This window comes from Cetorhinus maximus, chromosome 1, assembly GCF_964194155.1.
Source record: "Cetorhinus maximus chromosome 1, sCetMax3.hap1.1, whole genome shotgun sequence".
NCBI lineage: Eukaryota > Metazoa > Chordata > Chondrichthyes > Lamniformes > Cetorhinidae > Cetorhinus > Cetorhinus maximus.
The window spans coordinates 3521656-3547359 of NC_135879.1; the positions used below are offsets into that span (position 1 = coordinate 3521656).

The 25704-nt window shown below is 49.7% G+C and overlaps 1 protein-coding gene across 1 annotated transcript; it reads left to right on the plus strand.

Moving 5' to 3' along the window:
- The first annotated feature begins 758 nt into the window (after positions 1-758).
- LOC144696486 (deoxycytidine kinase-like) lies at positions 759-19860 on the plus strand. The gene is made up of 7 exons (XM_078567875.1): positions 759-1226; positions 4108-4223; positions 8018-8211; positions 9353-9500; positions 12772-12887; positions 16119-16218; positions 19595-19860. The coding sequence occupies exons 1-7, from the start codon at positions 1145-1147 to the stop codon at positions 19619-19621; spliced, it is 783 nt and encodes a 260-aa protein (XP_078424001.1). The 5' UTR covers positions 759-1144; the 3' UTR covers positions 19622-19860.
- Positions 19861-25704: the final 5844 nt, after the last annotated feature.

Below are 25704 nucleotides of genomic sequence, written 5' to 3' on the forward strand. Positions count from 1 at the left end.
CCCTTTAAACGTCTGCCGTTGTGGGTAGAATGTGACGCTGAGCGTGCAGGCGCGGACCCAACCTGATCGAACGTGAAATCGGGCGAGATGACATCAGGCGAGTGTCCCCGACGTTATCCCGCGTTCCCGCGATGTTTCGGTCGGCGCACGCGCGCAGAATTCGGAAGTGCGCCCGCCAACAATTAAGAGGGCAGTTAAACCAATTAATAGAACAATTGACCCCGATTTTCTGCCGTCCGTCCAACCTTACGGTTGCCGGGTGGGCAAATCTCATCTCCTCTCTGGTTCTTTTGACCTTCAACCTGTGTCCCCTGGTTACCCGTGCTTCTGCTACTGATAACAATTTCTCCCTATTTACCCCATAATTTCGAACACCTCATTTAAACACTCCTTAACTTTCTTGGATCGAAGGAGAACAATCCTTGATTTTCATGGCCTCACCTCTCTTTATCTCTATGATCTCCTTCAGTCTCACAACCCCCCCCACCCCGCAAGGTATCCGCGCTCCTCCAATTCTGGCCTTTTACACATCTCTGATTTTAATTGCTCCACCATTTGTGGCCGGGCCTTCAGCTCCCTGGGCCCTAAGCTCTGGAACTCCCCCCACCCACCCCCCAAAACCTCCTCGTCTCTCTTTCCTCCTTTTGGACACCCCAAAAACCTATCTTTTTGATGAAGCACCTACTGTCCAGGTGCCTCCTTATGTGGCTCAGTCTCAAATATTTTATAATGCCTCTGTAAAGCTCCTTGGGAGGTTTTATCAGTGTTAAAGACACTATATAAATACACGTTGCTGTTGTTGTTGCTGTTGCCGTCAATGTGCTTTCTCTCATGTGGTGCTGAATTTCTAGAAATGAGTGTGAGTTGGAACATCTTCATTCCAGAGAAGAAATTTAGAGATGGGTGGTTTTAGCAAAGCTGTTACTATGACTTCCTGAAGTCACAGGCACACATCCAGCCGCTGCAGAATGAATGAATGAATGAGAGAGAATGTGCTTCCTGTCGCTAACTCTCACTAACCCAGCTGGATTGCTTCAGTGCACAGAGAAAGAGAGAGAGAGAGAGAGAGAGAGAGAGAGGGAGAGAAGGGGACGAGAGGTTAAAATCACATCTGACACTCTCATTTTCAGCCCCAGTCTAGGCTATGGAGGTTCCCCCGTGCAAAAGGAGCCGATGTGAGTCTAGCAGCGTCAAACCCAGGAAAGTTTCCATCGAGGGGAATATAGGTGAGTGATGGTGTCCTTTGCACAGCCAGACAATGAAGCGTCTTTAACAAGCAAGGCTGCCTATCAGAACCTTGGCCCCAGCTTTGGGAGAACTGGATAGGTCAACCGCCGTCTGTGTTTGACTGCATTCAGCTCCTGTGTTGAAACGATCCTTGTCCATGATCTGAATTTCAGACATAGAGCTGAGGTGGACACAAGATGGTTTAATATACATGATATTTAAAGTGAAAGTCCACTCTTTTAAAGCTCGGTGCTTTGTTTTACCACAAGCTGTTTTTCGATTCACAAATTCGAAAATAAAAGCAGGGCTAAGCGTTCCCACAACGAACGGATCAGATCTAAGCTCTGCAGTCCTGCCACATCCAGTCGTGGATGGTGGTGGACAATTAAACAACTCACTGGAGGGGGAGGAGGCTCCACAAATATCCCCATCCTCAATGATGGAGGAGCCCAGCACATCAGTGCAAAAGATAAGGCTGAAGCATTTGCTACAATCTTCAGCCAGAAGTGCCGAGTGGATGATCCATCTCAGCCTCCTCCGGAGGTCCCCAGCATCACAGATGCCAGTCTTCAGCCAATTCAATTCACTTCAAGTGATATCAAGAAATGGCTGAAGGCACTGGATACTGCAAAGGCTATGGGCCCTGACAGTATTCCGGCAATAGTACTGAATATTGAGTTCCAGAACTTGCCGCATCCCTAGCTAAGCTGTTCCAATACAGCTACAACACTGGCATCTACCCAGCTGTGTGGAAAATTGCCCAGGTATGTCCTGTACATAAAAAGCAGGATAAATCAAACCTGGCCAATTACCGCCACATTAGTCTACTCTACATCATCAATAAAGTGATGGAAGGGGTCATCAACAGTGTTATCAAGCAGCACTTGCTTAGCAATAACCTGCTCACTGACACCCAGTTTGGGTTCCGCCAGGGCCACTCAGCCTCTGACCTCATTACAGCCTTGGTTTAAACATGGACAAAAGAGCTGAACTCCCGAGGTGAGGTGAGAGTGACTGCCCTTGACATCAAGGCAGCATTTGACCGAGTGTGGCATCAAGGAGCCCTAGCAAAACTGGAGTCAATGGGAATCAGGGGGAAAACTCTCTGCTGGTTGGAGTCATACCTAGCACAAAGGAAGATGGTTGTGGTTGTTGGAGGTCAGTCATCTCAGTTCCAGGACATCACTGCAGGAGTTCCTCAGGGTAGTGTCCTAGGCCCAACCACCTTCAGCTGCTTCACCAATGACCTTCCTTCCATCATAAGGTCAGAAGTGGGGATGTTCGCTGATGATTGCACAATGTTCAGCACCATTCACGACTCCTCAGATACCGAAGCAATCTATTGACATTCAATGGCATAACCATCATTGAATCCCCCACTATCAACATCCTGGATGTTACCATTGACCAGAAACTGAACTGAACTAGCCATATAAATACTGTGGCTACAACATCAGGTCAGAGGTTAGGAAGCCTGTGGAGATTAACTCACCTCCTGACTCCCAAAAGTCTGTCCACCATCTGCAAGGCACAAGTCAGGAGTGTGATGGAATAGTCTCCTCTTGCCTGGGTGAATGCAGCTCCCACAACGCTGAAGAAGCTTGACACCATCCAGGACAAAATAGCCCACTTGATTGGCGCCCCATCCACAAACATTCACTCCTTACACCACCAACGTACAGTAGCAGCAGTCTGTACCATCTACAAGATGCACTGCAGAAATTCACCAAGTCTCCTTTAACAGCACCTTCCAAACCCACGACCATTACCATCTAGAAGGACAAGGGCAGCAGACACATGGGAACACCACCACCTGGAAGTTCCCCTCCAAGTTACTCACCATCCTGACTTGGAAATATATCGCCGTTCCTTCACTGTCGCTGGGTCAAAATCCTGGAACTCCGTTCCTAACAGCACTGTGGGTGTACGTACACCACATGGACTGCAGCGGTTCAAGAAGGCAGCTCACCACCACCTTCTCAAGGGTAATTAGGGATGGGCAATAAATGCTGGCCCAGCCAGTGAAGCCCACACCCTGTAAATGAATTTTAAAAAATTACTTAAATCCTGTCCATCTACACATCCTTCATCCCTATGATCCTCCAGGACTCTGCATATCCTAACTCGCACCATTCACTGATGGCTCCCTGTGTTCGCTGACCTATTGGCTCTCAGTCCAGCAACACCTCCATGTTAAAATTCTCCGTCTTATTTTCAAATTTCTCCATGGATTGGCCCCCTCCCCATCTCTGTAACCTCCCCAGCCCCCCGACCCTTCGAGATCACCGCGTCCGTCCAATCCTGGCCTCTTGCGAGTTCCCTGTTTTAACCACTTCATCACTGGTGGCCGTGCCTTCAGCTGCCTGGGCCCCAAACTGTGGAATTCCCTCTCTAAACCTCTTCTCCTCTCTGCCCCTTTAAGATGTTCCTTGAAATCTACCTCTTTAACCGAGCTTTTGGTCACCTGTCCCAATACCTCCTTACATGGTTTTGTATCAATATCCGTCTGATCATCACTCCTGTAGAATACCTCAGGATGTTTATATTAAAGGTGTGATATAAATGCCAGCTATTGTTACAAACATAACAGGCACTTAAGCTTGGCACTTTCTAAAATTAATCTTTAATGAAAAATGAAACTCTCTGGAGAGATTATCATAGCATACAGTGTAGAAGGAGGCCATTCAGCCCATTGTGCCTGTGCTGGGTTCTTTGAAAAAGCTCTCCAAGTAGCCCCTGCTCTTTCCCTGGAGCCTTGGGAATTGCTCCCTTTCAACAAAGGGTCAGGATGCTCCGCCATCCAATCGCATTTTATCTTGGAATTGCTTGTTTAAAGGCGGAGCTGTTACAGTTGATTGGTGTTTTAAAATGTATTGACAGCTGCTGGAAAATCAACATTGGTGCAGATACTAGGACAAGCCAGCGATGATTGGGATGTTGTAGCCGAGCCAATTGCGCGTTGGTGTAATGTGCAAACTGAGAAAGAGGATTCTGAGGTAAGAGGCTTTTTTGCTGAGATGAGGGGCTGAATATTACAGGGGGGTTGTGGGGGTTGGGGGGGGGTTGGGGGGGGTTGGGGGGGTTGGGGGGGGGTTGGGGGGGGTGGGTGGGGGGGGGGGTTGGGGGCGGGGTGGGGGGGGGGGTTGGGGGCGGGGTGGGGGTGGGTGGAGGGGGGGGTGGGGGGGGAGAGGTGGGGTGGGGGTGGGTGGGGGCGGGGTGGGGGTGGGTGGAGGGGGGGGTGGGGGTGGGTGGAGGGGGGGGTGGGGGTGGGTGGAGGGGGGGGTGGGGGGGGGAGAGGTGGGGTGGGGGTGGGTGGGGGCGGGGTGGGGGTGGGTGGAGGGGGGGTGGGGGGGGAGAGGTGGGGTGGGGGTGGGTGGAGGGGGGGGTGGGGGTGGGTGGAGGGGGGGGTGGGGGGGAGAGAGGTGGGGTGGGGCGGGTGGAGGGGGGGGTGGGGGGGAGAGAGGTGGGGTGGGGCGGGTGGGGAGCAAACTGCTCAACCCCACCCCCAGAAGGAAGGCAGGCAGCCACCACACCTGAACGCAGCCCCCGCACAGCAGTCATACCACACCCCGGGGCAGGCTAAACAAGCGGAGAGTGAGTCTTCTGCCTCTCGGCAGGAGGAAACCCCGCCCACGAGACCAATCGGCCAATCCGATTGGCTGGCAGCTCCGGCAGTCCTGACAGTGCCAGACCTCAGAGTGGGCACTGCCAGGACCCCAAGCTGACCCTGGTCTGAAAAGGAGATGACACTGTAGCCAGGGAGCTGGGCCTTTTGGGCAGGGGGGTGTTGGGCATGTGGGCGATGGGGTGGGGGTGGGGGTTGGGGGTTGGGGGTTGGGGGGTGGTTGATTTTGGAGGCCAGGCACAAGGAAACGAAGCGGGATGGGTATAATTTTTGGTGAGGTGCCCCCAGGGTGCATAATGCACCCCCAACGGACACACCCACCCCTTCCTTCCCGCCTTTTAAACACCTGTCTTAAAACCGGCTTGACCACTCCCACCTCACTGACCACACCCTCCCCACTGACCACTCCTGACTGCCCACTCCCTCCCCACTGCCCACTCCCTCCCCAGTGCCCACTCCCGACTGCCCACTCCCTCCCCACTGCCCACTCCCTCCCCACTGCCCACTCCCGACTGCCCACTCCCTCCCCACTGCCCACTCCCTCCCCACTGCCCACTCCCGACTGCCCACTCCCTCCCCACTGCCCACTCCCACCCCACTGACCACTGCCCACTCCCTCCCCACTGACCACTCCCACCCCACTGCCCACTCCCACCCCACTGACCACTGCCCACTCCCTCCCCACTGACCACTCCCACCCCACTGCCCACTCCCACCCCACTGACCACTGCCCACTCCCTCCCCACTGACCACTCCCACCCCACTGCCCACTCCCACCCCACTGACCACTGCCCACTCCCTCCCCACTGACCACTCCCACCCCACTGCCCACTCCCTCCCCACTGACCACTGCCCACTCCCTCCCCACTGACCACTCCCACCCCACTGCCCACTCCCTCCCCACTGACCACTGCCCACTCCCTCCCCACTGACCACTCCCACCCCACTGCCCACTCCCACCCCACTGACCACTGCCCACTCCCTCCCCACTGACCACTCCCACCCCACTGCCCACTCCCTCCCCACTGACCACTGCCCACTCCCTCCCCACTGACCACTCCCACCCCACTGCCCACTCCCTCCCCACTGCCCACTCCCACCCCACTGCCCACTCCCACCCCACTGTCCACTCCCACCCCACTGACCACTCCCTCCCCACTGCCCACTCCCACCCCACTGACCACTCCCTCCCCACTGCCCACTCCCTCCCCACTGACCACTGCCCACTCCCTCCCCACTGACCACTCCCACCCCACTGCCCACTCCCACCCCCACTGCCCACTCCCTCCCCACTGCCCACTCCCACCCCACTACCCACTCCCTCCCCACTGACCACTCCCACCCCACTGCCCACTCCCACCCCACTGTCCACTCCCACCCCACTGACCACTCCCTCCCCACTGCCCACTCCCACCCCACTGACCACTCCCTCCCCCCTGCCCATTCCCACTCCACTGACCACTCCCTCCCCACTGCCCACTCCCGCCCCACTGCCCACTCCCACCCCACTGCCCACTCCCACCCCACTGCCCACTCCCTCCCCACTGTCCACTCTCACCCTGATTAAGATCTGGGCATTGCATTACCAGTGTCTATTGGCTGGATAACCTTTAATTATCTAGTTCCAAATGGCAGGTTGGCTCCCGATTTCCGCTCCCACTCCTGTCCCGTGCTATGGGGGACAGCGGTTAATATATGGGCAGCTAATCCACTCCCCCCGTTATGTCTGTTGGCCCGTCTTTCAGTAGCAGCAATTGGTCTGGGTTTAGTAACTGCAGAAAGGTGCTGAATCTTTCTCTGCAGATCACGTACCCGAGAGCCTTGCAGCTTCGTTCCACACGGGTAATTAATTTCATAACGTGATAGTTATTTCTCTGATCCAGTTTCCTTCGTCTGAAGAGGAAAGGGAGAGTGTTTGAGCAGAGAATCCGTTATAACGACACATCAAATCAGACCCCTCCTTTCCAGCGTCACTCTCCAACAGGGAAAAAACAATGAAAGAACTTACATTTATATAGTGCCTTTCATGACTTCAGGATATCCCAAAATGCTTTTCAGCCAATGAAGTGCTTGTGAAGTGTAGCCATGGCTGTAGTGTACAAAACTGGGCAGCCAGTTTGCAGAATGGAAAAATCTCACAAACAGCGACGTAATAATGACCGGATCCCATGTGGTGATGTTAATTAAGGGATAAATATTGACAAGGACACTGGGGAGGGCATCTTTGCTTTTCCTTAAAATAACAGCTGTGGTGTTTATCATGTCCACCTGACCCGGGGGAGAGACCTCATCAAAAGATGGCGTCCAGACAGGAGAATAAATTGTCGGGGGTTCCCATCTCTTGACCTCATCATCCGTGCTAGCAAATGAATGTCTGTGAGAGGGCTGAGTGTTCCTGGGCCCCTATGGAGTACGTGCTTCTGAAGAGAGTTTCATAAAGTTGTTGCTTTTTTTTTGGTGGTATTTTTCTTGTGATGAGTTGTCATGTTGGTTTAAACCTAACTCTGTGTGCGTGTATGTTGGTTTAAACCTAACTCTGTGTGCGTGTATGTTGGTTTAATCCTAACTCTGTGTGCGTGTATGTTGGTTTAAACCTAACTCTGTGTGCGTGTATGTTGGTTTAAACCTAACTCTGTGTGTGTGTATGTTGGTTTAAACCTATATCTGTGTACGTGTATGTTGGTTTAATCCTAACTCTGTGTGTGTGTATGTTGGTTTAATCCTAACTCTGTGTGTGTGTATGTTGGTTTAATCCTAACTCTGTGTGTGTGTATGTTGGTTTAAACCTAACTCTGTGTGTGTGTATGTTGGTTTAATCCTAACTCTGTGTGTGTGTATGTTGGTTTAAACCTAACTCTGTGTGCGTGTATGTTGGTTTAATCCTAACTCTGTGTGCGTGTATGTTGGTTTAATCCTAACTCTGTGTGCGTGTATGTTGGTTTAATCCTAACTCTGTGTGTGTGTATGTTGGTTTAAACCTAACTCTGTGTGCGTGTATGTTGGTTTAATCCTAACTCTGTGTGCGTGTATGTTGGTTTAAACCTAACTCTGTGTGCGTGTATGTTGGTTTAAACCTAACTCTGTGTGCGTGTATGTTGGTTTAATCCTAACTCTGTGTGCGTGTATGTTGGTTTAATCCTAACTCTGTGTGCGTGTATGTTGAAGGAGCTGACGACATCGCAAAAGAGTGGAGGAAACCTCCTGCAGATGATGTACGATAAACCAGAACGCTGGTCCTACACCTTCCAGAGTTATGCCTGTTTAAGTCGTATACGGTCACAGCTCAAATCTCTCAGCGACAGCATGAAGGATTCTGTCCGTCCAGTTCAATTCTTTGAGCGATCTCTGTACAGTGACAGGTAATGAGGTATCCATGATATTTCACTCTGTGAACTTTGATCATTTCTCTGTATCCCACAGGCTAAGTGAAGCTATGCCAGGAGTTAGCTGTGGCTCACTGTGAAACACTCTCACCTCGTTGTCAGTTCAAGTCCCATTCCAGAAATTCACAAAATCCATGCTGACACTCCCAGCGCCAAGGGAGTGCTGCTCTGTCAGAGGTGCCGTCTTTCAGAGAAGACACTAAACCGAGGCCCTGTCTGCCCTCTTGGGTGGGTGTAAAAGATCCCATGGCACTATTTCGAGGAAGAGCAGGGGAGGAGCTCTCCCCAAGTGTCCTGGACAATATTAATCCCTCAATCATCAGCATCGGTAAAACTGATTATCTCAATGTCACGTTCCTGTTTGTGGGAGCTTACTGTGTGCAAATTGGCTGCTGTGTTTGCTACATTACAACAGTGTCTGCACTCCAAAATGTTCTTTACTGAACGTAAAGCGCTTTGGGACAAAGGCACTATGTAAATACAAGTCTTTCTTTCTTTGTAGCAGCATCATAAGCAAGTTTAGGTTTGAATTTGTACTGTACGTAGAGAAGACAAAGCCAGTGTGAGGCAAACTCCGCTTGCAAACACTGTTCAGTCACTTCTGTGTGAGGAAGTCAGGTGAGAACAGAATCAGGTACTCATGGTTGAATAGCTGGCTGAACACAGAATCCAGGGTGACACATGGGGAATGGTCGCCCAGGGGAGAGCACAGTTATGCCTTCAAGGTCAAGGAAGGAATTAGAGGAAGCAAAAAGGATTTAAAATAATTGATTGACAGTAACATCATGTTATTGCATAGGAGGGAAATCTTGGTAAGCACACGAGGGATAAAGGGATGGGTGGTTATGTTGACAGGGCAAGATGAAGAGGAAGGGGAGAAGGTTCCTGTGAACCATAGACCAGAGGGGCCAAATGGTCTGTTTCTCTGCTGTAAAATTCTCTGTAATTCCAGGTAACATATATTGATATGAACTGTGACCAAATATTCCCCTTCAGCTATCCAAACTCTCTGGGGTGATCAATATGATAAAAAAATCTCTGACTTAAGCAACGCAACATGAACAGCAAACAGGAAAACTAATGTTAAACTCCATCTGAATTTGTTTTTTAATGACAGATATGTCTTTGCTTCCAACTTGTACGATTCTGATTGTATCAATGAGACTGAGTGGATTATGTATCAGAACTGGCATGGCTGGATACACAGCTGCTTTGGTAAAAATATCGAGCTTGATGGCATCATCTATCTTCGAGTGACACCTGAGGTGAGATTGTCTGATGGTCTGCTACTGGCTGTTCCACAACTGAACTGGTTATCAAGAGCTCGTTAGACTGTGCCCAATAAATCCAGCCACGAATGGCTATTGTTAGAAAAATCACCCATTAAAGTTGCTGGATTGAATCCCATCATCTTCAGCAATGTCCTTCAGGGGAGAAAATCTGCCAATATCCCTCTGCCCTGGGCAACATGTGACTCTAGTCTAACAATACACGGACATCTGAAAAATGATGGCAGGGAAAAAAAACAGCTGCTCCATCAAGCTTGGCCCTTTGCTCATGTTGCTGGAACATCACAGCTAAACACCAGTTACCCCCCATCACCCTCTGAACACCAGTTACCCCCCATCACCCTCTGAACACCAGTTACCCCTCATCACCCTCTGAACACCAGTTACCCCCATCACCCTCTGAACACCAGTTACCCCCATCACCCTCTGAACACCAGTTACCCCCCATCACACTCTGAACACCAGTTACCCCCCATCACCCTCTGAACACCAGTTACCCCCCATCACCCTCTGAACACCAGTTACCCCCATCACCCTCTAAACACCAGTTACCCCCCATCACACTCTGAACACCAGTTACCCCCATCACCCTCTGAACACCTGTTACCCCCCATCACCCTCTGAACTCCTGTTACCCCCATCACCCTCTGAACACCAGTTACCCCCCCATCACCCTCTGAACACCAGTTACCCCCCATCAACCTCTGAACACCAGTTACCCCCATCACCCTCTGAACACCAGTTACCCCCCATCACCCTCTGAACACCAGTTACCCCCATCACCCTCTGAACTCCTGTTACCCCCCATCACCCTCTGAACTCCTGTTACCCCCATCACCCTCTGAACTCCTGTTACCCCCATCACCCTCTGAACACCAGTTACCCCCCATCAACCTCTAAACACCATTTACCCCCATCACCCTCTGAACTCCTGTTACCCCATCATCCTCTGAACACCAGTTGCCCCCCATCACCCTCTGAACACCTGTTACCCCCCATCACCCTCTGAACTCCTGTTACACCATCATCCTCTGAACACCAGTTACCCCCATCACCTTCTGAACACCAGTTACCCCCCATCACCCTCTGAACTCCTGTTACCCCCATCACCCTCTCAACACCAGTTACCCCCATCACCCTCTGAACACCAGTTATCACCCTCTGAACACCAGTTATCCCCATCACCCTCTGAACACCAGTTACCCCCATCACCCTCTGAACACCAGTTACCCCCATCACCCTCTAAACACCAGTTACCCCCCATCACCCTCTGAACACCAGTTACCCCCCATCACCCTCTGAACACCAGTTACCCCCCATCACCCTCTGAACACCTGTTACCCCCCATCACCCTCTGAACACCTGTTACCCCCATCTCCCTCTGAGCACCTGTTACCCCCATCACCCTCAGCCACAAAAGCTCCTGGGATAATAAAAAAACACAAAAAACACAGGGTCATGGATTACAGTTTCACCTTAAAGATAGCACCTCCGACAGTGCAGACCCCTCCAGTACTGACCCTCTGACAGTGCAGCACTCCCTCAGTACTGACCCTCCAATAGTGCAGCACTCCCTCAGTACTGACCCTCCAACAGTGCAGCACTCCCTCAGTACTGACCCTCTGACAGTGCACTGCTCTCTCAGTACTGACCCTCTGACAGTGCAGCACTCCCTCAGTACTGACTCTCCAACAGTGCAGCACTCCCTCAGTACTGACCCTCTGACAGTGCAGCACTCCCTCAATACTGACCCGCCGACAGTGCAGCATTCCCTCAGCACTGACCCTCCCACAGTGCAGCGCTCCCTCAGTACTGACCCTCTGATAGTGCAGCACTCCCTCAATACTGACCCGCCGACAGTGCAGCATTCCCTCAGCACTGACCCTCCCACAGTGCAGCACTCCCTCAGTACTGACCCTCCGACAGTGCGGCGCTCCCTCAGTACTGACGCTCCAACAGTGCAGCACTCCCTCAGTACTGACCCTCCAACAATGCAGCATTCACTCAGTACTGACCCTCCAACAGTGCAGCGCTCCCTCAGTACTGACCCTCCGACGGTGCAGCACTCCCTCAGCAATGACCCTCCAACAGTACAGCGCTCCCTCAGTGCTGACCCTCTGACAGTGCAGCACTCCCTCAGTACTGACCCTCTGACAGTGCAGCACTCCCTCAGTACTGACCCTCCGACGGTGCAGCGCTCCCTCAGTACTGACCCTCCGACGGTGCAGCACTCCCTCAGCAATGACCCTCCAACAGTACAGCACTCCTTCAGCAATGACCCTCCAACATACAGTGCTCCCTCAGCAATGACCCTCCAACAGTACAGCACTCCCTCAGCAATGACCCTCCAACAGTACAGCGCTCCCTCAGTGCTGACCCTCTGACAGTGCAGCACTCCCTGGGTGGGTATTATGCTCAAATCTCTGGAGTGGGACTTGAACCCATGACCTTCTGATTCTGAAGAGAGAATGCTTTCAACTGAGCCAAAGCTGATATCTTGTGGGGCTGGGGAGCGATTTATGTTGGTGGTGGGAATGGGGGGTGGGGTGGGTGGTGGGGTGGGGGGTGGGGGTGGTGGGGGGTGGTAGGGTGGGGTGGGTGGGGGTGGTGGGGGGTGGGGGTGGTGGAGGGGTGGGGGGTGGGGTGGTGGGGTGGGGGTGGTGGGGGGTGGGGTTGGTGGTGGGAGTCTCCCAAGTGTCTTTTTAAAGTCTTTTTTTAATCCATCTACTGGATCCAATTGTTTCAACCTGTTCCACATCGGATCTCGTAATCAACAGAGACAGGAGACTTAATCCCATTGGCTTTGTTATGCATTCAATCCCAATTCTCAGAGGTTTAAAGTGTGACTTGATGCACAATCCAGGCATTGGTTTGGAGAATTGTTTTAAGCTAATAGAGAAACGTGTGTGTGCGCTCATTCAGTGGATTCAACAAACTTTGGCTTTGGAATGTGTTGTACCGTGAAATGAAGAGACACATTTCCTTCTACACAGTGAGCTACTAAACTGAGGGATATATACAGAGTGAGAGAGAATTGGAAAGGCAAGTCGATTTGTAGTTGATGGTGACAGGGATGGGGAGAGAGGTGTAATTGCCACCGTGTCAGATATGGTAAATGATATTGGGCAGGTGGGAGGAGATAATGAGAATATAACTTTCGAAATGAGAATGAGAAAGTTTTGGAAGGTAAGAGGTTTGTACTGGGGCTGACGGAAATGCAGAAACGAGATGTCTCTTTGCTTTTCAGAACTGTATGAAGAGACTGACCCTGAGAGGTCGACAGGAGGAGAAGGAAATTCCGATTGAGTATCTGGAGAAGCTTCACATTAAACATGAGTGCTGGCTGCAACACAGGACTACACGGCAAGAGCAACTTTCTCTACTTTCTCCGGGTTTTTCTAAGCGTCTGAATTTTGAAGTGTGAATGTTAATGGCATCTCTGCCACGCTCAGTTCAGAACCAAACCCCTAACCAAATGCACAGGTTAGGCTGAGGGGGAAACAGCGGAGGAAGATTGCAATGAGGGCACTGAGAGTGTTAGAATGGTAGAGGTGTTAAGTCGAGCTAGAATCTTACAGCACAGGAGGAGGACATTGGACCCATGTGCCTGTGCCAGCCCTTTGAAGGAGCTGTCCAATGAGTCCCACTCCCCCTGGACATTTTCCTTTTCAAGCATTTAACCAATTTCCCTTTTGAAAGTTCCTGCTGAATCTGTTTCTACCCCCTTTTCAGGCAACACATTAAAAATTACAACAACTTGCTACGTAAATGAAAATTCTCCTGTGTCATCTCTGGCTGTTTTGCTAATTATCTTAACAACAACAACAACTTATTTTATATTTATATTCATTTGGCGCCTTTAATATAGAGAAGCATCCCAAGTTGTTTCACAGGAGCATTATAAAACAAAGCAAGCCAAATAAGGAAATATTAGGTCAGATAAGGTCAGAAGTGCTGAGTGGATGATCCATCTTGGCCTCCTCCGGAGGTCCCCAGCATCACAGATGCCAGTCTTCAGCCAATTCGATTCACTCCACATGACATCAAGAAACAGCTGAAGGCACTGGATACTGCAAAGGCTATCGTCCCTGAAAACATTGCAGCGATAGTACTGAAGACTTGTGCTCCAGAACTTGCTGCTACCCTAGCCAAGATGTCCCAGTGCAGCTACAACTCTGGCATCTACCCAGCTATGTGGAAAATTGCCCAGGCATGTTGTGTACACAAAAAGCAGGACAAATCCAACCCAGTCAATTACTGCCCCATCAGTCTACTCTCAATCATCAGTGAAGTGATGGAAGGGGTCATCAACAGTGCTATCAAGCGGCAATTGCTTAGCAATAACCTGCTCACTGGCGCTCAGTTTGGGTTCCGCCAGGGTTACTCAATAACCTGCTCACTGCTGCCAGGTCACTCAGCTCCTGATTTCGTTACAGCCTTGGTTCAAACATGGACAAAAGAGCTGAACTCCCGAGGTGAGGTGATAGTGACTGCCCTTGACATTAAGGCAGCATTTGTCAGAGTGTGGCACCAAGGAGCCCTAGCAAAACTGGGGTCAATGGTAATCAGGGGGGAAAACTCTCCACTGGTTAGAGTCATATCTAGCATAAAGGAAGATGGTTGTGATTTACAAGTAGTCCTTTGGTAGTACAGAACTTGTGTACTGTTGAAAAAGATACATGTCGAAGATTTTCGTCTTGCACTCATCAGGACATTTTCAAGAATACCTAATGTAAAGAGAACATCAATTTAAACTTCATGAGAAGAGAGTGCTGATTGGCTGGCAAATGGACTCTGATTGGTAGAGGCTTTGCCATGGAGAATGCACCATTTAACCGATGACTGACAGTTAACTGCCAAGTGTTGTTTAAATTCAAACCAGGCAGGTTGACTCTGATTGGTCAAGGCATTGCCGTGGGGAATGAACCAGGAAATGGCTGTCACCTATTTTGTTTAGCTGAAACAGGTGCAATGTGCATACATGTTCTTTCTGTCTGCAAAGAACAGGGCCCTGTGTATTAATATATGTAGCGTCCAGCACGCGTAAGTGTGCCACACTGTAAGTATCAGTGTGAAATGGATAACTTCACCTGTTTTTGAGATATGTTACCCCTCCCAGGGTAATCTGAGGTAGACTGGGCACTTTTCAGCACCAAAAGTAGCGGCCTTAGGCCCATTCATGAGTTTGTGTGATTATACAGTGAGCAATGGTCTGATCAGAGTAGCCATTATCCTGCAGGATGCCTTTGATGGCCCTATCTCAGCACCAAGCTTGCACGGTGAGCAAGTGGCTCTGCCTCTATTTACAAGGTTGCCGATAAGGCCAATCTTATAGTGCGTGGAGCTGTAGGAAATTTGAGCAACAGGTGAAGCTAGTCATTTCACGCTGCCACTATGCAGTAGCAACATGAATGATAGTCACCACTAACAGGATGCTGCCGTCAAGCCAAAAAGACGTTCTGCCTATCACACAAACGGGTAATGTGGTATATGAATTACAGTGCCAGTGTGATGATAGGTATGTAGGCCCTAAGTCCCAAAGACTGGCAGATTGTATCAAACAGCGTGTCCCTTCCGCTGTACTGACCACACCTAACCAGCCTGTGTTTGGAAAACTCAAAACCGTGTCCAATATTAGATGTGATTCCTCTATTTGACAGCATTTGATAAACAATCCTGAATGTGCTAAGAATTACACTGACAACCAATTTAAGATTATCAGTCAGGCTGACCGTGTGGCACACTTACGTGTGCTGGACGCTACATGTATTAGTACAGGGCCCTGTTCTTTGTAGACAGAAAAACATGTACGCACATTGCACCTGTTTCAACTGAACAAAATAGGTGGCAGTCATTTTCTCGTTCATTCCCCACGGCAATGCCTTGACCAATCAGAGTCAACCTGCCTGGTTTGAATTTAAGCAAAGCTTGGCAGTTTCCTGTCAGTTATCAGTTAATTGGTGCATTCTCCACAGCAACTCCTTTATCAAGCAGAGTCCACTTGCCAGCCAATCAGCACTCTCTTCTCATGAAGTATAAATTGTTGTTCCCTTTACATTTGGTATTCTTGCGAATGCCCTGATGAGTGCAAGACGAAAAGCTTTGACATTTTAAAAAATTAATTTATGGGATGTGGGCATTGCTGGCTAGGCCAGTTTTTTTTTGCCTGTTCCTAATTGCCCTTGAGAAGGTGGTGGTGAGTGGCCTTCTTGAACTGCTACAATCCCTGTGGTGTAGGTACACCCACAGTGCTGTTGGAGAGGGAGTCCTAGAGTATGCCTTTTTAAGCAATACTCATGGCTGTGGTCATTGGAGGTCAATCACCTCAGTTCCAGGACATCACTGCAGAAGTTTCTCAGGGTAGTGTCCTCAGACCAACCATCTTCATCAATGACCTTCCTTCCATGATAAGGTCAGGAGTGGGGATGTTCGCTGATGATTGCACAATGTTCAGCGCCGTTCACGACTCCTCAGATACTGAAGCAGTCCATGTCCAAATGCAGCAAGACCTGGACAATATCCAGGCTTGGGTAATTTTGGAGTGGAAAGTATTGGTTTATTTGACTCTCAGTTTATTCAATGTTCTAATTTCAGGCTTCACTTTGACTACTTGAATAGAGTTCCGGTTTTGACATTAGATGTTAATGAAGATTTCAAAGCGAATGAAGCAAAATGTCATGATCTCATTGAAAAGGTACTAGAATACGGACAACTATCGTAACATAGGAAACATAGCGACCAATGTATGCACAGCAACCACCAGAACGTCTGTGTTAGTGATGCTTGTTGAGAGTTTAAACCTCGCAAAAACTAACCCTGATTTAATTTGGATACGGAAGATGTTACAAAATAAACTCCTTCACAGGAGTTAGACAGTGTGCAGTTGTATCTATATTGCTCAGAATGTTATTATGAACATTATTTTACCCAATGCCTAAGAATAATCATATCCTGTCTTTATGAAACTAGGACGATATATTTAAAAAGAAAAATATTAATAATCGAAAATACTGAAGTGTGCAAATCAGGTCTATTGTATAAACTAGTTAGGCCTCGTCTGGAGTACTGCGTCCAGTACTGGGTGCCATACTTGAGGAAGGATGTGAAGTCATTGGACGGAGTACAGAGGGGATTCACAAGAATGATTCCGGGGGTAAGGAACTGTAGCTATGAGGATAGATTGGAAAGGTTGGGACTGTTTTCCTTGGGGAAAAGAAGGCTGAGAGGAGACTTGATAGAGGTATTCAAGATCCTGAGGGGTATGGACAGGGTAAATAGTGAAAAACTGCTCCTGCTCAGGAGAACATCAAGAACTAGAGGGCACAGAGTCAAAATAATTGGCAGAAGGAGTTAATGTGATGTGAGGAAAAAATCTTTCACCCAGAGAGTGGTTGGAGTCTGGAACAAACTTCCTGGGAGGGTGGTGGAGGCAGGTTCGATCGAGGTGTTCGAAAGGGAATTAGATCGCTATTTGAAAAAGAGAGAGAATGTGCAAGGTTATGGGGATAAGGCAGCAGAGTGAGACTAGGTGGAATACTCTTACAAAGAGCCAGTGCAGACTCGATGGGCCAAATGGCCTCCTTCTGCACTGTAAAGATTCTATGATTCAGTGATTCTGTAACTTGGGTAAATCAGATTCTCTTTATAATTTCTATCTATGTTACAAAGGTACAGCAAGGTAAGCTTTCGATGGCTAGATAAATGAATAGGACACAGAACCAGCTTTAGAATATTGTAATGACAATAGAAACGTGCATTGATACAGCACATTTAATGCAGTAAAAACATCGGGACTTTTGGTGATATAATCAGACAAAAATTGATGCGGAGCCAAAGAATAGGTGACCGAAAACTTGGTCAGAAACGTGGGGGTAGGTTTTAAGGGGCCTCTTAAAGAAGCTGGTGAGATTCAGAGAGGAATTCCAAATCTAGTAGCTCCCTGTGCCCAGACGCCAGCCTGGATCCTCTGTAAAGTGGCAGTAGACACCAGATTGCTGCGCCGACTGTACCTTCCTGCTCCCTGACACCACTCCGCATTTCTGGCTGGGTCTGCAAGGAAATGCAGAGTGCGGCACCCATTGAAGAACTCCATCGCAGCTCTGTAGCATTGGAGGAAATGCTGGGCATGCCCACTTTTTATAGCACGAGCTACCACATGGCAAGTTTAAACGTCCAGTATGAATATCAGTGAATGAGTGTATGGATGAAATGGGTGAATTGGGTAAGTGGGTGAATGGGCAGGGTGGTAGGATGGGTAGGTGTGTGAAGTAAGTGGGTAGTGGGTGAGGAGGTAGGTGGGTAGGATGGTGGGTGGGTAGGGTGGCAGGTGGATGAGGAGGTAGGTGGATAGGGTGGCGGGTGGGTAGGGTGGTGGGTGAGTGAGGTGGGTCAGTGGGTAAGTGGGTAGGTGGGTGAGGAGGTAGGTAGGTGAAGTGGTGGGTGGGTAGGGTGACAGGTGGATGAGGAGGTAGGCGGATAGGGTGGCGGGTGGGTAGGGTGGCGGGTGAGTGAGGCGGGTGGGTGGGTAAGTGGGTAGGTGGGTTGAGGAATGGTCAGGTCTGGTTGAGGGCTAGTTGGGCTGGTTCAGGTCTGGAGGGTCGTTGGGTGGTTGGGAGTTAGCATGGTCAGGGGGGTGGTAAGGTTAATCAGGGGGTCAGGGGGTGTAATCGGAGGTTGAGAGGGGAGCTGGGGGGTCAGTGTGAGTGATTAGGAGATTCAGTTCCATAGTGACTCAGGTGTTAGACTAGGGCCTGAATTTTTAGCTTGGCAGACGGTGGTAATCTGCAGGCCCGGGGTCAGCCAGGAAACAGACCACCAACCGTGAGCGGCCCCCGAACGCGATTTCACACTGTCTGACCAATTAAAGGCCAGCCCGTGTGAAGTGCGCACTGGGAGGCTCAGCGCTGCTGGGGCGGGGACAGGGAAAGGGCAGGCGCTGGCGTCAATGTGGGAGCGGGGGGAACGCTGACAGGAAGCTCCCTGGAGGCAGAGAGCTGCCTCGGGGAGCTGCAGGCCCGAAAACCATCAAATAAAACTTCAAAAAGCTGGAGAAAAAGCCCAAGCATCAGATTCAGGCACCTGAACATATAGATTCGAAAAGTGCTGCCCACAGGTTTTTTATTTTTATTTTATTCCATAATGGAAACCTCATCCTGCCCTTGGATGAGGTTACATGAAAAATGTAAAGTCCGTCTGGCCGTAAGGTTGGGTGGACGATGGAAAATTGGAGTCGATTGCTCCGTTAATTGGATTAATTACCCTCCTAATTGTCAGCGGGCGCATTTCCAACTTTTGCGGAGTCCCGCCGACCAAAATGTCACATGAGCGCGGGTTGACGTCGGGACGCTCGCCCAACATCACCTCGCGCGATTTCACGTCCAATCGGGTTGTGGCGTGCGAGCGGCCGATCAGCGTAAAATCCTGCCCAGGACTTTTCTCTCTAACATTTCCTGGGTAATTACGGAAATGTCTGAAGTCTTTGACTCTAACTCAGAGTTGGAGAGTTTTGCAGAGGGTCCTGAGGAGCAGGCGAGTTTTTCATCGGGAGTTCAAACTTTCTGGGTAATTCCCTCGGAGGTCAACGCATCGGGACTTCCACAGGGTCCTGACCTGCATCTTGGGTGGTACCTCTGGCCTCCCACGATCTGGAGATCGGGAGACCGAGGCCATTGTTTTACTGGCTGGAAAGTGCAGGACATTATACCCTAGTCTCAGCATAAAAGTGGCAGCCGTTAAGCACAGAGGCAAGGGAAAAATGCCTTCAGTCAGGGGATTGGAATTCTCTGCCCCAGTGAACTGTGGATGCTCAGTTGTTGAGGATACTGAGGAGATCGATAGATTCTTTTGGGCACTACAGAAATGAAGGGATGTGGGGGTAGGGTGGGAAAGTGGCGTCGAGATAGAGGGTGATTTTATTGAATGATGGGCCTGAGGGGTTCAGTGGCCTCCTCCTGCTCCTATTTCTTGTTATCTTTGAACCAAATCCCTCTTTAGTGAAATTTCACCGCTAGCCACTTTCTGGACTTGTGATTATGCCCATTAGAAATTTTTAACATGTTTTCCTTTTACAGATCAAGGGATTTCTGCACTCCATATAATGCACCTAAATTCCGTGGAACCAAGACATTGGGAGGCAATGGAGAAACGTAAGGGCCGACAGCGGATGAAATAAGCACGTTTAACATTTCTGTTTCTCATGTATTAGTTTATTACCATGTAAACTTTGCAGTCTCCTGTTACCGACGAATAACATCTAGACATCATGACATAGCTATTTTTTGTTAATTGTTTTTTAATGAACAAAAACTGAGAACACAATAAATATGATCTTCCTCACATCAATGTCTGCCATCACGCAATGGATTAAGCTTGTGATTACATGTACATTTTTGTCTATAGCAGTACGACCGGCTAACATTTTGACCGATGATGGTCACAGTGGGATTATTTAGGTGGGTGGGAGGCCTCTTCACTGGACCATTCCAAGGCTGGTTATGGCCATAACCACCCACTGACCGAAGTCTGCAGCTGCCAGGCTAGGCACGTATTGAGTGGTGAAGGGAATAACTTGAGCACAAAACCCACCTGACCTTTGGCCTGAGCCAATCTGTTTTTCCCAGGCACTTCTGTCCGTGAGTGTGTGGCACTGGGCAAAACCTGAGTTGGAATCACCACAACCTCTGGGAGGTGCAATTTGAAGCACTGAACGCAACCATTGCCCTTTCATTTTATCTTTTCACTTCACCGAATCACAGAGTGCAGAAGAGGCCCTTCGGCCCATCAAGTCTGCACTTGTGCCAGGGGATGTGTGGAGGGTGCAATCAAAGACTAGCAGACAGGCTCTGAGATATGTAGAAGTGTTAACCTGCTGACGAGTATACAATCAGTCATCATGGGTGCAAAAGATAACATTGGTTTCCTAAAAGCCACATCTTCTCCCTCAGTGCAGATCCTTGACTGAATCTAGGAGAGAGAAATTTAATTTTGACGGCATTAATGACGCGTTCACTGTCACCAACAGTTAGCAGAACAGGATGAGGTGAAGGACAGTGACAGGAAGCTTATGTGGAGCATAAATGATGGATAAATGACCAGTTGGGCAAAAAAGGACAGTTTCGGTGATGTACACTTGATGTAGCTCCATGTATACAACAGACTGCCATACAATGAAGATATTGTGGGCATTTCCCGGAAGATGACCGTATAGGAGGATGGTGCAGCTCCTGTGGTCAAACATCGGCTGAACATGCAAACCGTTCTTTTCAAAATCATGGGCTTGCAAGATTTAATAGAGGTGTTCAAAATCATGAAGGGTTTTGATGGAGAAAATAAGGAGAAACTGTTTCTAGTGGCAGGAGGGTTGGTAACTGCAGGGCACAGATTTAATGTAATTTGTAAAAGAATCAGAGGGGAAATGTTTTTTCTAAGCGAGTTGTCAAGATTGGGAATGTGCTGCCTGAAAGGGCAGCTGAAGAAGCTTCAATAGTAACTTTCGAAAGGGAATTGGATAAAACCTTGAAAAGGAAAGATCTGCAGGGATATGGGGGAAGGGGAGGGGAGTGGGACTAATTGGATAGCTCTTTCAGAGGGCTAGCACAGACACAAAGGGGCTAAATGGCCTCGTAATTGCTCTATGATTCTAGAAACAATGCACTGAATTGGGAATAGATAACTTCAAATGATGACCTCATAAATGTTAAATAAAGAAGGTTTTAGACAAAGTTACAAGTTTTTAAAGATGAAATCAATTATATGAAAAGCCTGAAATAAAAGCAAAATACTGCGGATGCTGGAAATCTAGAACAAAAACAAAGATACCTGGAAAAACTCAGCAGGTCTGACAGCATCTGCAGAGAGGGATACAGTTAATGTTTCAAGTCCGACATTCAGACTCGAAACGCTATCTGTATCCCTCTCCGCAGACCTGCTGAGTTTTTCCAGGTATTTTTGTTTTTGTTTTATATTAAAAGTCTGATTCCTTTAGCCATTTTCCTGACTTTTTATCACCTCTGAATCCCAGTCCTGCAACGCCACAATTTTAAAACTCTCATCCTCATTTTCAAATCCCTCCATGATCTACCCACTCCCCTCCCCCCACCACGCCTATCTCTGTAATCTCTGCCAACCCCTCAACCCTTCGAGATCTCTGATCTCCCTCAATCTAGCCTCTTGCACATCCCCATTTCTCCATCGCTCAAACACGCAGCCTGGGCCCCAAGCTGTGGAATCCCCTCCCTAAACCTCTCCACCTCCACCTTTCCATTCTCCGTGAAGATGCTCTTTAAAATCTACATCTTTGACCAAGCTGTCCTTATGTGGCTGGGTGTCAAATTTTGTCTAAGTTATGGTCTTGTGAAGGTGTTACAATAAAGTTGCCAGAAAAATGCAAGTGCAATTCAGTATAAATGCAAGTTGGTGTTGTTCATTATCAGACTGTTGCTTTATGCACTTCAATAGATCATTTGATAGCTGAGACCAGGCTACATGGGCACCACAGCCTGGGCTCAGTCAATGGTTTGGTAATGGAGTGCGACAGTGCCATGGTTTAATGTTTCCTGCTGTGTTGGAGCGCTCCTGCGGTGCTGCTCCTGAACTTCCGTTCCTAATGGTTTGGAGTGGAAACTATTCCAGATATTGGGCAGTTCCACTTGTCCCAGAGAGGAATGAGCTTCTGGAACATGTTGCCAGCTGGTCTTCTGGGTGCTGATTTGTGTTGCACTGTCTGAGGGTCAGTACTGAGGGAGTGCTGCACTGTCAGAGGGTCAGTGCTGAGGGAGTGCTGCACTGTCAGAGGGTCAGTACTGAGGGAGTGCTGCACTGTCAGAGGGTCAGTACTGAGGGAGTGCTGCACTGTCAGAGGGTCAGTACTGAGGGAGCGCTGCACTGTCAGAGGGTCAGTACTGAGGGAGTGCTGCACTGTCGGAGGGTCAGTACTGAGGGAGCGCTTCACTGTTGGAGGGTCAGTACTGAGGGAGCGCTGCACTGTCAGAGGGTCAGTACTGAGGGAGTGCTGCACTGTCAGAGGGTCAATACTGAGGGAGTGCTGCACTGTCAGAGGGTCAGTACTGAGGGAGTGCTGCACTGTCGGAGGGTCAGTACTGAGGGAGTGCTTCACTGTTGGAGGGGCAGCACTGGGGTTGTGCAACCCTGTCTGAGGATGAGTCCTGAGGGAGTGCTGCACTGTCAGAGGGTCAGTACTGAGGGAATGCTGCACTGTCAGAGGGTCAGTACTGAGGGAGTGCTGCACTGTCGGAGGGTCAGTACTGAGGGAGTGCTGCACTGTCAGAGGGTCAGTACTGAGGGAGTGCTGCACCGTCAGAGTGTCAGTACTAGTGTAGTGCTACCCTGTCAGAGGATGAGTCCTGAGGGAGTGCCGCACTGTCAGAGGGTTTGTACTGAGGGATTGCTGCACTGTTGGAGGGTCAGTACTGAGGGAGTGCTGCACTGTCCGAGGGTCAGTACTAAGGGAGTGCTGCACTGTCCGAGGGTCAGTACTGAGGGAGTGCTGCACTGTCGGAGGGTTAGTACTGAGGGATTGCTGCACTGTCAGAGGGTCAGTACTGAGGGAGTGCTGCACTGTCGGAGGGTCAGTACTGAGGGAGTGCTGCACTGTCAGAGGGTCAGTACTGAGGGAGTGCTGCACTGTCGGAATGTCAGTACTGAGGGAGTGCTGCACTGTTGGGGGGTCAGTACTGAGGGAGTGCTGCACTGTCAGAGGGTCAGTGCTGAGGGAGTGCTGCACTGTCAGAGGGTCAGTACTGAGGGAGTGCTGCACTGTCAGAGGGTCAGTACTGAGGGAGTGCCACACTGTCAGAGGGTCAGTACTGAGGGTGCACTGCACTGAAGGAGGTGCTGTTTTTCAGATGAGATGTTAAACTGAAGCTATGGCTGCCCTCTCTGGTGGGTGTAAAAGATCACCTGGTACTATATTGAAGGAGAGCAGGGGAATTCTCCCCATTGTCCTGGCCAATATCCAACATTTAATCAACATCACAAAAAACAGATTAACTGGTCATTAATATATTGCCGTTCATGGGATCTTGCTGTGTGCATATTGGCTGCTGTGTTTCCTACAGTACAACACTGACTTTCACTTCTATCGTACTTCATTGGCGGTAAGGCGCTTTGGGGTATCTGTGGTGCTGATGGTGCTTTATAAACGGGTTTTCCTTCCTCTCCTGGGAGGTTAGGTACCTTTGGGAAGGGGGATGGGGATGAAGGGATGGCGATTGGTGGGGGAGGGGAGTGAGTGTTTGGGCACAGTGCTCTGGCCACCTGGTGTGCGGCAGGATTGATGGAGGGTTTGGAGCTGGTTCTTTTCCTGGGTGTTGGTAAAGGGAGGTGTATTGCTGCTGAGACCAGAGTCAATTAGTCGGCAGCTCTGCAGGAGGGAGTCAAGGTTGCAGGAGCCAGGGGTTTAGAATTTGGACATAATTATTACAAAACACTTCCCACGTGTGTTTTGGATGAGATGGAGCTGTGTGACACATCAATAGCTGCACTAAGGTGCCTGGATGAGTAAATTTCACTTTCTAGTTTCAAATAAATATGATTAAAATGAGTCATTGTTAAGGGGCATCAAACACTTTGCTGAATTAATCAGCGATGTCATACATCCAGACAGAGCTCAGGCCATTCCAGCTGGGAAAACATCTATCATGTGAGTCACACCACCAGAGGGCACCGTCGTATAACTAATCAGCTTTCAAGCTGAACCTTCACGGACGCTGCAGGGTGGAAATTGAGGTTTTAACTGGGAATATTGTTTATGTCTCAAGCGGTCTATCATTAAAGTGCAGGTGCAGCTCTAAAAGAGAGACTTCAGGAGGGCAGAGACTCGTGCCACCTTCTCCAATGCCTAGTGGTCTCGGTGGAAGAGGTGAGAGTAAGGAGGGGGGGGTTGTGTTCTGTTCACCAGAAGGTTGGTGAAGCCAACCTACAACAGGCGGCAAGAGGAGATCCACCCGTCCATCGGCTTAATGTAGGTTCAATGTCACGGGCGAAAGGGCGGCTTGCATTCCTATAGCGCCTTTCACAACCTCAGGATATCCCCAGTACTTCAATGAAGTGCAGTCGCCATTGCGATATAGAAAACGCAGCAACTAATTTGTGCACAGCAAGATCCCACAATGAACAATGTGGTAATGACCGGATAATCCGTTCTGAGTGATGTTGGTTGATTGATAAATATTGGCCAGAAAACTAGGGAGAACGAACTCCCCCTGCTCTCCTTCAAACAGTGTCACGGGATCTTTTACATCCACCTGAGAGGGCAGACTGGGCCTTCTTTAACATCTCATTTGAGAAGCAGCAATTCTAACACTGCAGCGCTTCCTCAGTACTGACATCAGGAGTGTCAGCCTCGATTGTGCACTCAAACTCCCTTGGTGGGCGTGTGTGATTGGGGTTTGGCCTGGAAGCGGCCAGAAATTGGGGTCCCGGACTGGGTTCGGCCCCTGACCGCGATTTCACGCTGACTGGCCAATTAACGGGCAGCCCGTGTGAAACATGCGCTGAGGAGCTCAGCGCTGCCCGAGTGGGGGCGGGAAGAGGGCGGGCGATGGTGAGCGCTGCGAGAGGGAGAAGGCGGAGAGCTGCTTCAGGGAGCTGCAGACTTGAGAGCGATGAACTAAAGCTACAAAAAGCTGCCAGAAAATGTCCATGCATCACAATCATTAAAAACGCCATCCACAGGTCTTAGTTTTTATTTTATTTCATAGCGGAGATTTCATCCCACCCTAGGATGAGGTTTGATGAAAGATGTAAAGTCCGGCCCGGCCGATTCACCCGTCCGCCCACCGTAAGGTTGGACGAGCCACAGAAAGTTGGTGTCAGTTGCGCCGTTAATGGGTTTAATCGCCCCGTTTGATTGTTGGCGGGACGCGGCTTCCGGCTTTTGCGCCCGAGTGAAATATCGCCCGAGTGCGCGATGGCTTCGGGGCGCTCGCCCGATGCCTTCCCCCTGTGATTTCACGCCCGATCGGGTCAGCTGCCCGCTCGCCCGCCCGCCCACAGGGTGTAAAACTCTGCCCCAGGTGTGGGAGGGCAGTGCCAAGGGAACCTCACAGCCTGACTGAGGGTCTGGAGGAGACTGTTTTACATCCTGGAGAATTAAGGGTTAATAATCCAACTTCCTTGCATCTTGCAGCAACGATCATTCCCAGATAAACAGGATGAGGAA